Source organism: Natrix helvetica (assembly GCF_964273705.1).
Source record: "Natrix helvetica genome assembly, chromosome: 5".
In the NCBI taxonomy this organism is placed as follows: domain Eukaryota; kingdom Metazoa; phylum Chordata; class Lepidosauria; order Squamata; family Natricidae; genus Natrix; species Natrix helvetica.
The window spans coordinates 152,722,126-152,735,167 of NC_138551.1; the positions used below are offsets into that span (position 1 = coordinate 152,722,126).

Below are 13,042 nucleotides of genomic sequence, written 5' to 3' on the forward strand. Positions count from 1 at the left end.
CGAATGAACGAACAAATTGTTTCCTGCAAAAGCCCCCTCCCTTTTCGCTCCTCTTTTATTTCCTCTGGGAGGGGCCATTCTCTGTCCACCTGTGGCCTTACTCCCAAGTTAGTCCTTGGTCTTTAGCTCTTCTCTTCGTCTTGCAACTCTACGCATGTGCACACTGGGAACAGGCCCCAGCTGTTCTTCTGCCCCACTGCTGTCTGACTCTGAAGGCAGCTGAAAACTGTCAGACGGCCCTGGCCCCCTCTCTGCCTCCGATGAAGAGTCCTCATCAGAGCCTTCCCCAGATTCCAGGACTGGCACATCTTCCTCCCCAACCTCCTCACTGTCCGAATCGGCTGCCAGTTATGCTGGCTGCTGGTGGGCCACAATTTTTCATGGAGAGGGAAATCCAAGTTCTGAAATGACCCACTGACCCTTTTTGACTAAAGCCACGTTCTCAAGCAGGAAAAAAAATCCCATTTAGGGCCTCCTGGCTCAGTTGGAGAAGTCGAGCTGAAACTTTGAAGATAATTCTCCCTCTCAGGGGAGATTCCTGGCTAATTTCAACTAGCCCTTGGACTCAAACACTGTTGGGAATTTCTCCGGAGACAAACGAAAGGGACATAATCCCCACAAGGGTTCTTAATGACAGGCGTAGCGATCAAATTAAATCGGTCTTCCGACAATTGAGAGGTTTGAGAGCTCCATCTTTAAAATTGGTCCCGGAGGGATACACAAAGCACGCCTGGAGGAAGAGAAAAATAAAAATAAAAATCCGAGATCTGTTGCCATCGTGGATAAAGAGACGATCCCAGCGGCCAAACGTGTCACGGATCTGAAATAGCTGCCTGCTTGAGTGAGAGCCAAAATGTTACTTTATTTTGAAAGTTAATACTCAAGGGCTCCAAGAACACAATCAAACTTTAGTGAACTTTGCAGAGTTGGGGAGGGGGGGGGAGGGAAGGAAACAGTGGTGAAATTCAATTCGCTTTACTACAGGTTCTGTGGGCACAGCTTGATGGGCAGGGGAAGGATACTGCAAAATCTCCATTCCCTCCCCACTCCAGAGGAAGGATACTGTAAAATCTCAATTCCCTCTCCAGTCCTAGGGGAAGGATACTGCAAAATCTCCATTCCCTTCCCACTCTGGGGCCAGCCAGAGGTGGTATTTGCCGGTTCTCCGAACTACTCAACATTTCCGCTACCAGTTCTCCAGAACCTGTCATAACCTGCTGGATTTCACCCCTGGGGGAAAAAAAATCACACCAACAGACAAACACGGAGAGGGAGAGAACTTAGAGAAAAGAGATGGAGAAATAAATCCCACTCACGTAAGTAAGGGTGGGAAGAGGGAGCTCAGGAGCTCTTGTGTTAAGAGACGTAAAGTTAATCTGCAAAATCCAACTTCCATCTTCTGAGACCTGGGAATGGGGAAGCCCATATCCCATGTTCCCCTGCCACCCTTTCCCATGCACAGGCCAGGCAAGGGGGCTCTTGCAGGGAATGCCAGATGGGTCAATTTGACCAGGGGTGGGTTCGTGCCAGCATTACTGCTGGTTCAGTTCAGGCGCAATTTACTGCCAGTTTGGTCTACGAGCATGAGCAGGTGCCCAAATATACATCTGGGCAACTCCTACCGGTTGCGGCGACTCAGGCCACAGAACCACTACCGGTAGGAACCCACCTCTGAATTCGACGTGGCCAACTCACCACGGGCAACTCGCCATTGGAAAACTCAACGGTGGGACAATATTTTACTAATGTCAAAGAAACGATGGAATAGAATCATTAAGGAAAAGATGCAAAAGGAGGGACAGAATGAAATGTGGATGACAAAAAAAGATAATCTTTTTTTTGGTTTGTTTTAAATAATTAAGTTGAATCGTTAAAATTGTCCTGTGACGAGTTGACCGTGGTAAGTTGGTCTTCACTGTGAAGAAGTTTCTCCTTCATTGCAGGTTGCTTCTCTCCTTGATGGGTTTCCATTTGTTGCTTCTCCTCCTGCCTTCAGGGGCTTTGGAGGATAGGTGGACCCCCCCTCTTTCTTTGGGGCAGCCCCTCAAATACTGGAATGCTGCTATCATGTCGCTCTTAGTCCTTCTTTTCTCTAGACTGGCCCTGCCCAGTGCCTGCGACTGTTCTTCGTATGCTTTAGTCTCCAGGCCTTTAATCCTCTCAGTTGCTCTTCTTTGCACTGGGAGAATAAAAAGTAATGTCCTAACCACTTTTTTTAGATAGCTGAAGTCAGTTATCATATCTCCCCTCAGGTGTCTGCTGAATTTGCAGCTCCCCCCCCCCCTTTAACTTATCTTAGCAGGTTCAATTCCTGATGTTTCTTCCTGGTCAATCCGTCCTATGCAATTTTTCACGCACCCTCTGCTGGGGCTGACTGTATCTTGTCTCGTCTAAGACCTCTCTTCCTTCTGAAGAATCAAAGCACCCAGATCCCAGCTTTGGGGGTCTCCTGTAAATTTTGTATGACTCCGGTCCACTCCCCTTCTCCAAATCCAAAAGTTGACCAGCCCAACACAAATCTTTTATGTTATACATAAAGTTTCCTTCCAAATGAAAGTAGACCCATTCATTACTGTTCTTCGGCTGCGGTCATTGGGCCAACTGCGAGATCATTTATATGGCACTCTCATCTACCCCATATTTTACCATTTTAAGGAGAATACCAATAAAGGAGAATATTTGTGGCTGAGGGTTGAACTGTGGGGCCCTCGGTGCTCTCTGAGCTTGGGGTTTTTCTTGCAGACATTTCATGACCCAGCTAGGGAACATCATCAGTGCTAGAAGGGAGTTGGGTTTTGTGGAGGAGGGGAAGGAGAAAGAGGAGAAAGAAAAGGGGAAGAGGAAGGAAGGAGAAGGAATGAAGGGGAAGAAGGGAGGAGAAAGAGAAGGAAGAAGAGAATGGGGAAAGGAAGAGAGGAGGAGGAATGAAGGGAAGAGAGGAGAACGACTTTCATTACCCAAACTACGTAACATCCTCAGTACTAAGGAGAATCGAAGGATTTATCAAGCTCAAGTCAAACTACGTCTGCTGCCTTCCCCTGATCTACTACGCTAGGAACTTGATTTAAGCAAATTATGTTAATTTGCATTAATAGATCCCTAATCTCATCACTGCGACATAAATTGCATCGAGGAGGCGACTGAAAGATCCCGAAGCCAAACCCAAAGCAAAATATCTCAAGTGCCAGGTACAAAATAATTTTGTGAAGTCCATCATCTCTCAGTTTGTTACCAGGTAAAACACGTCACAGGTACCTTCTAGATGTGATAGAGGGATGGTCTTGGAGACTGACAATGTTCCTAAAGTTTCAGGAGATCATCCAGACCACCAACCAAATTAAGAACGATGGGAGAGTTATTCAAGATTTTGGAGGCTTCGGGAAATCGCTGGAAACACAGAAAGTGTTGCGACCTGGCAATGCCCCCACAACACAACCCACAAAGAGCCCACATGCTTCAAATGGGGACATTTTCTTCTTTTTTTTTCTTTTAATTTACAGCAGAAAGAATATAAAGCATTCAGAAAACATTTTCCATATTTTTTTTTAAGGGCAATTCAAAACATTTTGCATGATTTCCAGCAGCTGAGTTTCTTCAACAGATCCATTGATTCAGTGATGCTTTTTTTTTCCTTTTTAAACATGCAGAGTTACAAAAATAAAACTTACAAAAAGAGACATCTATAACTAGGTTTTACATGCAAGTCTCAGGGATTCCCCTCCCCCCCCAAATCTCTGCTTTGGGCACCAAACTACGGTGTGGAACGGCCACGAAGCGTGCAAGAGAGAGGAGGTTCATGTTATATTCTGCATTTCGTTCGCGCAGGGTCGTTCGTTTCGCGCGAGTGAAGTAGCACAAGGGAGCAATTCTGGATATATATTTTTGGGCCGGTGAGTGGGAGACAGGAGACTGTTCCCGATCTAGTTTTAGGATTGAGCAGACAGGAGGGGACCAGAGGACCCATCCTAGATCCAGAATCCTGAACCCCAGAGAAAGGACACACCCTGAAACATGACAGAGTCTACACAGAACGTGCCAGAGATCATCGATTGCCCCAAAGCGAGCGCCCCCCCCCAATTCCCCAAAACTGTTTGGGATGTGGGCATGGGTGGTGCAAGGGGGACTGCAGGTAGTATAACGGTGCTCAACTTGTCTTGCGGGAAGCCTCTAGTCCACGAGAAGACAGGCTGCCCGCCGGTCAAGTCAGGATCTAGAAGGAATGATGGTGGAACATCTTGAGATGTTACAACTCTTTCTGGAAACCGGCCAACAGGACCGGGTTTGCCAAGTCACTCCTGAGGTCAATCTTGTGGCCAGGGAAAGCCACGTCCATCCAAAGAAAGGGAGTAGCTACCGCTCGGCCAAGGGGGGGGGGTTGTCTCTCCTCTGTCTCGTCAGCTACACATCAAGGACCTTCTTCAGATGTTGTGGCAATGCAGGTAGACCTCAGGGTCTCCAACACCACCCGGAGAGGATTGGTGGAACATTTGAAGAAGGTCCTTGACCTGGCTTCAGCTTTGTGGGTGAGGCAGGGATTCTAAATCGGCCACACAGCGTCACGCAAAGTGGCGAGCGTGTACAGCAATGCAACCACACACCCAACTGGGGTTTCGGTCACTCCTGGCAGTGAACGGAAGCAATTAAAGAGAGAGAGAGAGAGAGAGAGAGAGAGAGAGAAGCAAATGACAGAAAAGACACCTGGATCTCAGGTCAGGCCAGGTTCTCCATCTTTGTAGGTGAGGACAACAATCCTCACAACCAACCATCCAGAATCAAATGGAACGTTTGAATGAAGCAATTGGGATAGTTTGAGATCCAACTCGCCCTCCAGAAGGCCATCTGGCACTAGCAAGATGCACACTGGATGGGGGGTGGGGAGGTGGGAGCAGGCGTGGGAGGTCAACTTCTTGGTTTTCAACTTGTCAGGAAAAGGATGAATGTTACATTTTTTTTTGGCTGCTCCATCTCTCTCTCTCTCTCTCTCTCTCTCTCCCTCTCGCTGGAAATAGCAAATATACCACGATACCCCTACGATCCTTTCCATCTTATTATTATTATTATCTTTTTTTAAACTTTAAATAAATTTTTTGTTTTGTGCAATTTAGTACATCGTCTGACTTTCAGCAGGAAATATGGACAGGTGAAACTGTTTTTTTTTCTACTTTCGTACTATTTCTTTTAATTTTTTTAGGGTTTTTAAAAAGTTTATGTTCATTCTAAGTGTTTTTTTTTATTGGAGTGAGTGTATGGTGCTAAGCTAGATACAATTTTGAATTCTTATGATTATCTGCTTTGCAAAATAACTTAATTTTTTTTTATTTTTCGTTAAGCAATATTAGCATTCACTTTACTTGGCACCATTGGCAAAAAAAAAAAAGGACAGAAAGAGAGAGAGAGAGAAATTAAAATAAGAACAAAATAATAATAATAATAAAAAAAATAACCCAGAAGGTTAAAAGAAATTTAAAAACTCCTGGTAGCCAAAATCAAATGTAAACATATCTCTTTTTTTTAAAGTAATGTTACTTTGCTTTTTTTTCCTAAGTCTAAATACATTAGCTCTTTTTGCTTCTGCAGTTTTATTCATGCTTTAGCAAAATGTTCTTCTAAAGAACATTTAAAATAAAGTTTCTTATAGTGAAATAAAGTTTTTGTTTTGTTTTTAGACCATAAGCCACTAATGCTTTACTTTTTTCATTTCTTTTTTCCTTGAATTCATGCACATCTGTTTTAATATATACAATATGTACAAACATCCACACTTTTTCTCGTTCATTCAGACAAAACTATACAATTACGCAATTTTCTCTTGCCAAGCTATTGACCCTTGGTGAATAAAATATTTAGCAATTAATCAATATATTCCTTCTCAAATATTTTTTTCATTGCCATTTCTAACCTTCTCTCTATATACAGAAACTGCCTAGATTTTGATTTTCTTTCCTTCTTTTTCTTTCTTTCTTTCCTTTCTTTTTTCTTCCTTCTGTTTGTTGGTTGGTTGGTTGGTTGGTTGGTTTTTTGATGAAATAGCCAAAAGAATAATTTGTTTTTTTCCGGGTGGAATGCACCATCACATTTCTTCCTTCGGTGTTTAGTAACTGTACGGTCAGCATCTCTGCACATGACTCAAGTCGAACAAGAGGTCTGCAATGTTACCAAAAATGCTTTACAAACCCATCGCCATTTAAATAAGTAAAACTCTTATGTGAAGTAAGGCGAGAAAATAAAGTGCAATAAACATGAGAAGTGCATATGGCAGTTGATAAGACTTGAATGCTTTCGAGAGAGAGAGAGAGAGACAGACAGACAGAGAGAAAAAAGACGTCGGTAAAGGAACAGTTTTGCTTGAGCTGTTCACCCCATTTCTCTCTCGGCATCCCGACACCACTCCGCGTTAAAATACCCGTTTGCCTTAAAAAACACTGATGCTTCCTGGAAAATAAAAAACTCGAGGAGGAAGGGCAGAAAATATCTCTTTGGGGGGGTGGGGGGAAAGAAAAAAGAAGAAGGAAAATCAGCTGATCGGAATGGTGGCGGCCTCGACGAAGAACGGAAAAGATGGGACGAGCGAGAGAAGGAGATGGAGATGGACGGAGGAGGCGAGACAGAAGCTCGTCCGAGCGGTTCCCACGGACAAATTCCCAAACTTTGTCTCGGAAGGAGTTTGCCGTTCTCGGATTGGTGGGGTTGTTTGTTTTTGTTTTGCGCAATTCGTATTCGTGTTGTTTTTATGATTATTAATTTTTTTTTGGTGTTTTTTTTTGGTATCGTATTTGTACAGTTCCACACATGGATTTTTTTTTTGTTTTTTTTTTTGTCGTTTTGAGTTAACAGCCCTCTATGGAAAAAAAAATATATAATAATATTACATGATTGAGTGGATTGCTCCTCGTGACTCGTTTCGCAGAGGAATGAAGGAAAACTCATGAAAATGCCGTCCGGGTGTCGCTCTTTTTGTCCCCCCCCTCTCCTCCCCCCCCACCAGGCCCCACCCCCCGCCCAATCCCCAACCCATCCCCAATGATGCAACCAAAGAGTTGAGTTCCAAAGATGCCTTGCTGAACAAATTAAAAATTGTCCGTGAAAGTGCAAATGTAATGACTAAACATTACCGTTTAAAATCCCGCCGCCGATAAGATTCCCGGCGGCGGTAGTCAAGTCTTTTTTTTTCTTGTTTGTTTTTGTTCGTTTTTTTTTTTAAATAATCAAAATCATTTTTCTTTTTTTTGTTTGTTTGAAATTGTCGTTGCATGTTTCTGCTGGAAACAGAAAAAATAAAATAAAATAAATGGAAACAGTCCGAAAAGACGACGGCCCACCCCTCCCGGGCTGTTATGGGATGTTGTCGTCGTCGCCGGAGTCCCGTTCTTCAAGTTCCTTTTTCGAGTCTTTCGCTCTGGAAAAGACAAACAAAAAACAAAAACAAAGAAGAGGAGAGGGAGATGTAAGGGTCACTTTCTTAAGAATGTCAGAAGTATCAAACGCCCGTCTTTCGGGGTTGGACGTGCGCGGATCAACTTATTTAGCAGCTTCCCCCAGGAACGTTCATATAGGAAGGCCTTGCCTTTTCAGACAAATTGTTGTCTAATCACTCCTTAAAAACCTCCAATGGTTTTTGTTTTTTTTTTAGTTCTGGGAGGTTATTTAGTTATTTCCCAGTTTATGAGCATTCATTTTGTGACCGTCCGAAGTGACAACGGCGTTGTGGGGGGAAAAGAGCACAGCTTACAACCGCTGGTCCTCGCACTTACAACCATCAAGCTACCCCCATCAAAATCGGGTGCTTGTCCGCTGGCACCGTATTTACGACGGTTGCCGCAGCACCCCGGGGTTGTGTGATCGTCATTTTGCGACGTTCTCAACTGGCAACGTCAATGGGGGAAGCTGGGTTCACTTAACAACCCTGTGACTGACTGAATGACTGCCGTGACTTGCGTAATGATGGCAAAGAAAGGTCCTTAAACTGGGCACACTTCGCTTAAGAACCGCTTTGCTTAACCATGGAAATTTCTGGTCCCAATTTTAGTCGTAAGTCGAGGACTATACAATGATTCCAGGAGTCTTACAACAATCCATAATAAGGCATAGCTAAAAATATATATAATCCTTTTCCCAGGTGCCAGACCAAATATCCTATTAGCCAAAAAGAGAATTCATGCTGGTTATTTGCATTCATTGGAGTGAAAGGGATTATAAGAGAGCAACCCAGACAAGACACTGGGAAATATATTGAGTTGTTTGCGCAGCATGCTTGCATTATGCTCATAGCTCCATCACATTTATTTACTTATATCCCATCTTTATTAATTCTTATAAATAACACAAGGTGGTGGTGAACATATCAAATACTCTTTCCTCTCTTCCCTCTCCAAATAACAACCCTGCGAAGTGAGATGATCGGAGAGAAAGTGACCGGAGAAAGTCACTCAGCTGGTTTTCACGCCTAAGGAGGAACCAGAATTCACCGCCACCTGATGCTTTCTCCCAAACCACCCAGCAGTTTTAATCCCTAAATTGGGACTAGAACTCACAGCCTCCTGGTGATTGGCCCAAAGTCATCCAGGTGGCTTTCATGCTCTGAAGAAAGACCAGAACTCACAGTCTCCCAGTTTCTAGCCTGGTACCTTAACCATTTAGACTAAACTGGCTTTTTCAAAGCGTATTGTCCACTGCTCACTCTCTTGTAATCCATTTCTCTCCAATCTCTCTGCCCTCCAATGGGAGACGTGTGAGAAAAACGAGAGTGAGGTAAGGGCAATTGTGCGACTGGGCCTGTAAAGGCAGGCATCGGTTGTATTTTTTCCAGCACCGCTGTAACCCAGTGGTCACTGAACCGTTGGTAAGCAAGGACTCCCCACATACATAAGCAGAGACTATTGTGTAACAGTACCCTAAGTCTTTCCTTTCTGTCTCATGATAATCATCTTACTGCACGAACTGATGTGCCACTCAGTGTCTCCAAATCTGTCCCCTTTAAGACTTGTGGACTTCTGGGCGATTTCATGATTGGTTAAAAAGGAATACAAATAAATAAATAAAGATAGATTACAGATTAAACAACCCAGATGACACATTATCAAATCAGGGGGGGGGGAGGGAAAAATGGAAAAGCATGAAGATACAAATATACAGTTTACAAGATGATGCAAGTGGAATTATTACAGGGCAACAACGGAAGGAGGGAGGAAGAGGAAGCAAAAGAGGGGTAGGAAGAGTAGAGAGGGGAAGAAGGAGAAGAAGAGAGGAGTGGAGGAGAGGAAGGGGAAGAAGAAAAGAGGAAGGAGAAGAGGAAAGGAGAAGGTAAAGAAGGGAGGTCGGGAAGAAGGGAGGAGTAGGGTTGTGGTAAAATAAGACGGATATACGGGGTGGCAAGGAAGCGACCCCGATCGGGCTTTTTATATTTTTAAATCATTTTCAAATGGTGATAAATGCTAGAAGACAAACCGATAAATACTAATAGTACTTATGAGAATGTATATTTGTGAATGTATATGGAAAGAAAAAAATACAGTTGGGGGAAAATTGATGCTGGCTGGGGAATTCTGAGAGTTGAAGTCCACGAAAAATAAAGTGGCCAAGTTTGGAGAGCCGTGAACGAACAAAGCCATTAGGGGGAAAAATCTCCAGAATCAAAGAACCCCCGTTTGCGCCCCAAGAAAGAGAAAACCGAGGAGGTCAGACACATTACTCTCTTGTAATCCATTTCTCTCCAATCTCTCTGCTCTGCAAAGGGAGATGTGGGAGAAAAACGAGAGCCCCTGCGCTGCATTTTGGAGGTGGGACCAGCGCACAGCGTGCTTCCCCATGCAAGACCTGCGTTTCAGCCGTCAAAGCCCCCTGGGCTGGGCTACGCTCGGTGGACGGTTTCAATCAGACATGCCAACTCATGCCAAACTTAGATTAACCGGACTCGCTGGCCGGGCCAAGGAAAAGCAAGTCATGCTTGGCCGGTGCCACCGATGGTCGCCCGCTGGTGAGAATGCATGCAAGTCCTCCCAGCATTCCCCACTTGCAAGAGAGAAATGCCGGACATCTTTCCTGGGATGCTGGCGTGAAAATTGAGGGATGTTTAATGATGAGCTCAGGACCACTTTTTTCCTGAGCTGCAGCAAATCCCACAGGTTACGCGTCAACTCGTAAAGTTGGCATAGTGAGGAAAGTGGGGGGGGGAGGGCATTCCTTCGGCTAGAGTCGGATCTCAGATTACTACAGCAGGCTCATGAGGCATGCACCTCATTGGGGAATGTGATTTATGACACAGACTGAGGGGAGGAGGGAAGGAATAGGGGTAAAGTTGCCATAATTCAAATGAGGCTTAGATCTGACTACAATACGGTATTGCCGAAATGGTGTCCCTAATATATGACTTTGGTTTTTTTTTTAAACTTGGCTTGGGGCTCATGAATTAATTAGGGCCTCTTTCGGGGACCTGACAGACAGTCAGATCACTAAGGAGGTGATGCTGAATGTCACCATTAACCTCTGGCTCCATCACCCCACGAAATGCACAAGGAGGCCACACACTTGGAGAGGAAATCTCCATGTTGTTTTTTCTGGAATGAACCAATGGATGGCTGGTCCAAAAAGATCCTAAGATCTACTGAAATCCTCCTGCGTTTCGGAGGAAAACGTTACCACAGATGCTGAATTTAAGACAACTTGTGAACTAACTTCCACACAGAAAGACATGTAGACACACTCGCAAGTGCTTCAGCCCCCAACTTCCTTGTACAATTCCTTTTCCAACTACAGCTTTACTCAGGGGTGGTATTCACTTACCTTCGCTACCGGTTCGCAAATGTGAGCGTCCGCGCAGGCGCTTTGGCTAAAAATGTGCCTAAATGGGATGGCGCAAATGATTTTCTAAGTATATCCAACGCTAGACTTTCCCTGCAAAGTCCAAGTTTTTGTTTTAAAGAAGGAGCAAGGAGAGAGTTCAAATGTTCCCGGTGTGTAAATGAGAACCCCAAATCCTCCAAAGGCTGAAAAGATTTGGAAGTGGGACACTGATGTTTGTCTCTCCGTCAAACCAATCAAATAAAACCAATAGAAGAGAATAAATGAAGAGTGAAGTCCTTGGTGTTTTCTGAGCTGGATGTCAACTCATAAAGCACACTCCTGGCCTGCTCTCGAGTTGCCATGGGCAGGAGGGGGAGGAGCTGATATGACCAGAAGCACATTCCACGCATGCCTTACTCCAGACTGTATTCCAGGTTACCAGAGCCAGCTGGAGAGGCGTGTTTTCTACAGCCCGTGAAAATGCTCCCTTGGAGAATGTGATTTATGACACACCCTGGGAGGAGAGGGGAAACAGGGTCACGGTTGAGCCGTAAATCACGTAGAGTCAGAGCTGGCTTCACTCGGGTGCGTGCTGACATGTTGCTCCTAATAAATAACTGGATTTCTTTTGAAACTTGGCTCGAGGCTAACCTTAACCCTAACCCTAATCCTGGGTTGTTTGCTCACAGACATTTCATTACCCAACTAGGTAACATAATCAGAAGGGAGTGGGGTTTGAGGAGGAGAGGAGGAGGAGGAGAGAAAAGGAAGAAAGGAGAAGGAATAAAGGGAGGGAGGGAGGGAGGAGGACTATGCGGTCCATGGTGCTCTCTGAGAGCACTAAGAATTCAACAATTGTAGATTAAAGTTGTTTCTCTCTACACTTAATACTGTTTGGGACAGCTGGCATAAGCAATGGACCATTGACTCTATATTTGATTTTATTAGCCAAACTAGAAACAGGGTTCCAGATGCAACCCATCTGGAATTATTTTTAGATTACATTCTCTAGCAAGGATATGGGATAGAGAAGCATGGAGGGAGCAGAGCACGAGATTCCTGAAATTACTTTAACCTTCGCTCCAACCATTGTAAAAGTGATGCAAGATATGATGGCATTCCCTTCTTGGTTTTCACAAAAGTAAGAAAAAGATCAAAACTTTCACAAAATCTCTTGCTCGGGGAGAGTTTTCCCCAGAGGGTGACCTTGGTTTCTAGTCTCTGGAAGGCCATCTGCTCTGCTCCTTTGGTGGGAAAACTTGTGGACATGGCAATGGGGAAGACTGTGGGAAAATGTGGTGGCAAGCTGGTTCTCTCCAACTCCTCTGCTCCATAGGTGGGCAAACTCGTGAACTTGGCGATGGGGAAGACTGCGGGAAAACATGTTGGTGAGCTGGTTCTCCCCAACTCCTGTGCTCCATTTTTGGGCAAACCCATGAACATGGCGATGGGGAAGACTGAAGGAAAACGTGGTAGCAAGCTGGTTCTCCCCAATGTCTTTGCTCCATTGGTGGGCAAACCTGTGAACATGGCGATGGGGAAGACTGCGGGAAAACAGGTTGGTGAGCTGGTTCTCCCCAACTCCTCTGCTCCATTTTTTTGGCAAACCCATGAACATGGTGATGGGGAAGACTGAGGGAAAACATGTTGGTGAGCTGGTTCTCTCCAACTCCTCTGGCCCATTAGTGGGCAAACCCGTGAATATGGCAGTGGGGAAGACTGCGGGAAAACATGGTGGCAAAATGGTTCTCCAAGGCTTCTCCCAGGCATTTCAGGAAATGTCAGATGTGACTCGGGAGGGGAGGGGAGTCTGCATGCACAGCAAAGGCTTCCTGCTCCAAGTGAGAACCTTCCTGATGGGCACCCATCATGGCTTCCCCAGAAGAACCACCCAGTTGCGCTCCTAGCATTAATAACAGTGGCTGCCAGAAAGTCCATGCTGCTTTGTCCCCACCTTTGCAAGCCATCGCAAATCCTTTCCCCATTCTTGAGCTGACCATCTGAGCTCAGGAATGGACCTCAAGGTCTGGCCCATGTGGGGCATCAGCTGGCTGGCCAACCCCATTCCCTACCTCTGGATACCAGAAAGAGAGTCCAAACCCTCCCTCTGGCTCATTCAACGCCCGGTCGCCAGTTCCCAGAAGCGCTTGAGAATAATCCTGACCCGCCTGGCCACCGAAACGAGCCCCCTCTTGCTTTGTGCCATGAATCTTCTGTATGGTTGAGACATGCTGTACGTTCTGGCCTCCCCCCTCCCCCGGCG

General features: G+C 45.2%; 1 protein-coding gene across 2 annotated transcripts in view; it reads right to left on the reverse strand.

The window, feature by feature from the left end:
- Window positions 1–3,469: 3,469 nt before the first annotated feature.
- CAMTA1 (calmodulin binding transcription activator 1) overlaps window positions 3,470–13,042 on the reverse strand; it is a 210,633-nt gene continuing 201,060 nt past the window's right edge. For both annotated transcript variants that reach the window (XM_081954883.1, XM_081954882.1), the window contains one exon: window positions 3,470–7,396. In XM_081954883.1, coding sequence (XP_081811009.1) covers window positions 7,333–7,396 — 64 coding nt within the window. In that variant the 3' untranslated portion in view covers window positions 3,470–7,332. The remainder of the gene's footprint in view (window positions 7,397–13,042) is intronic.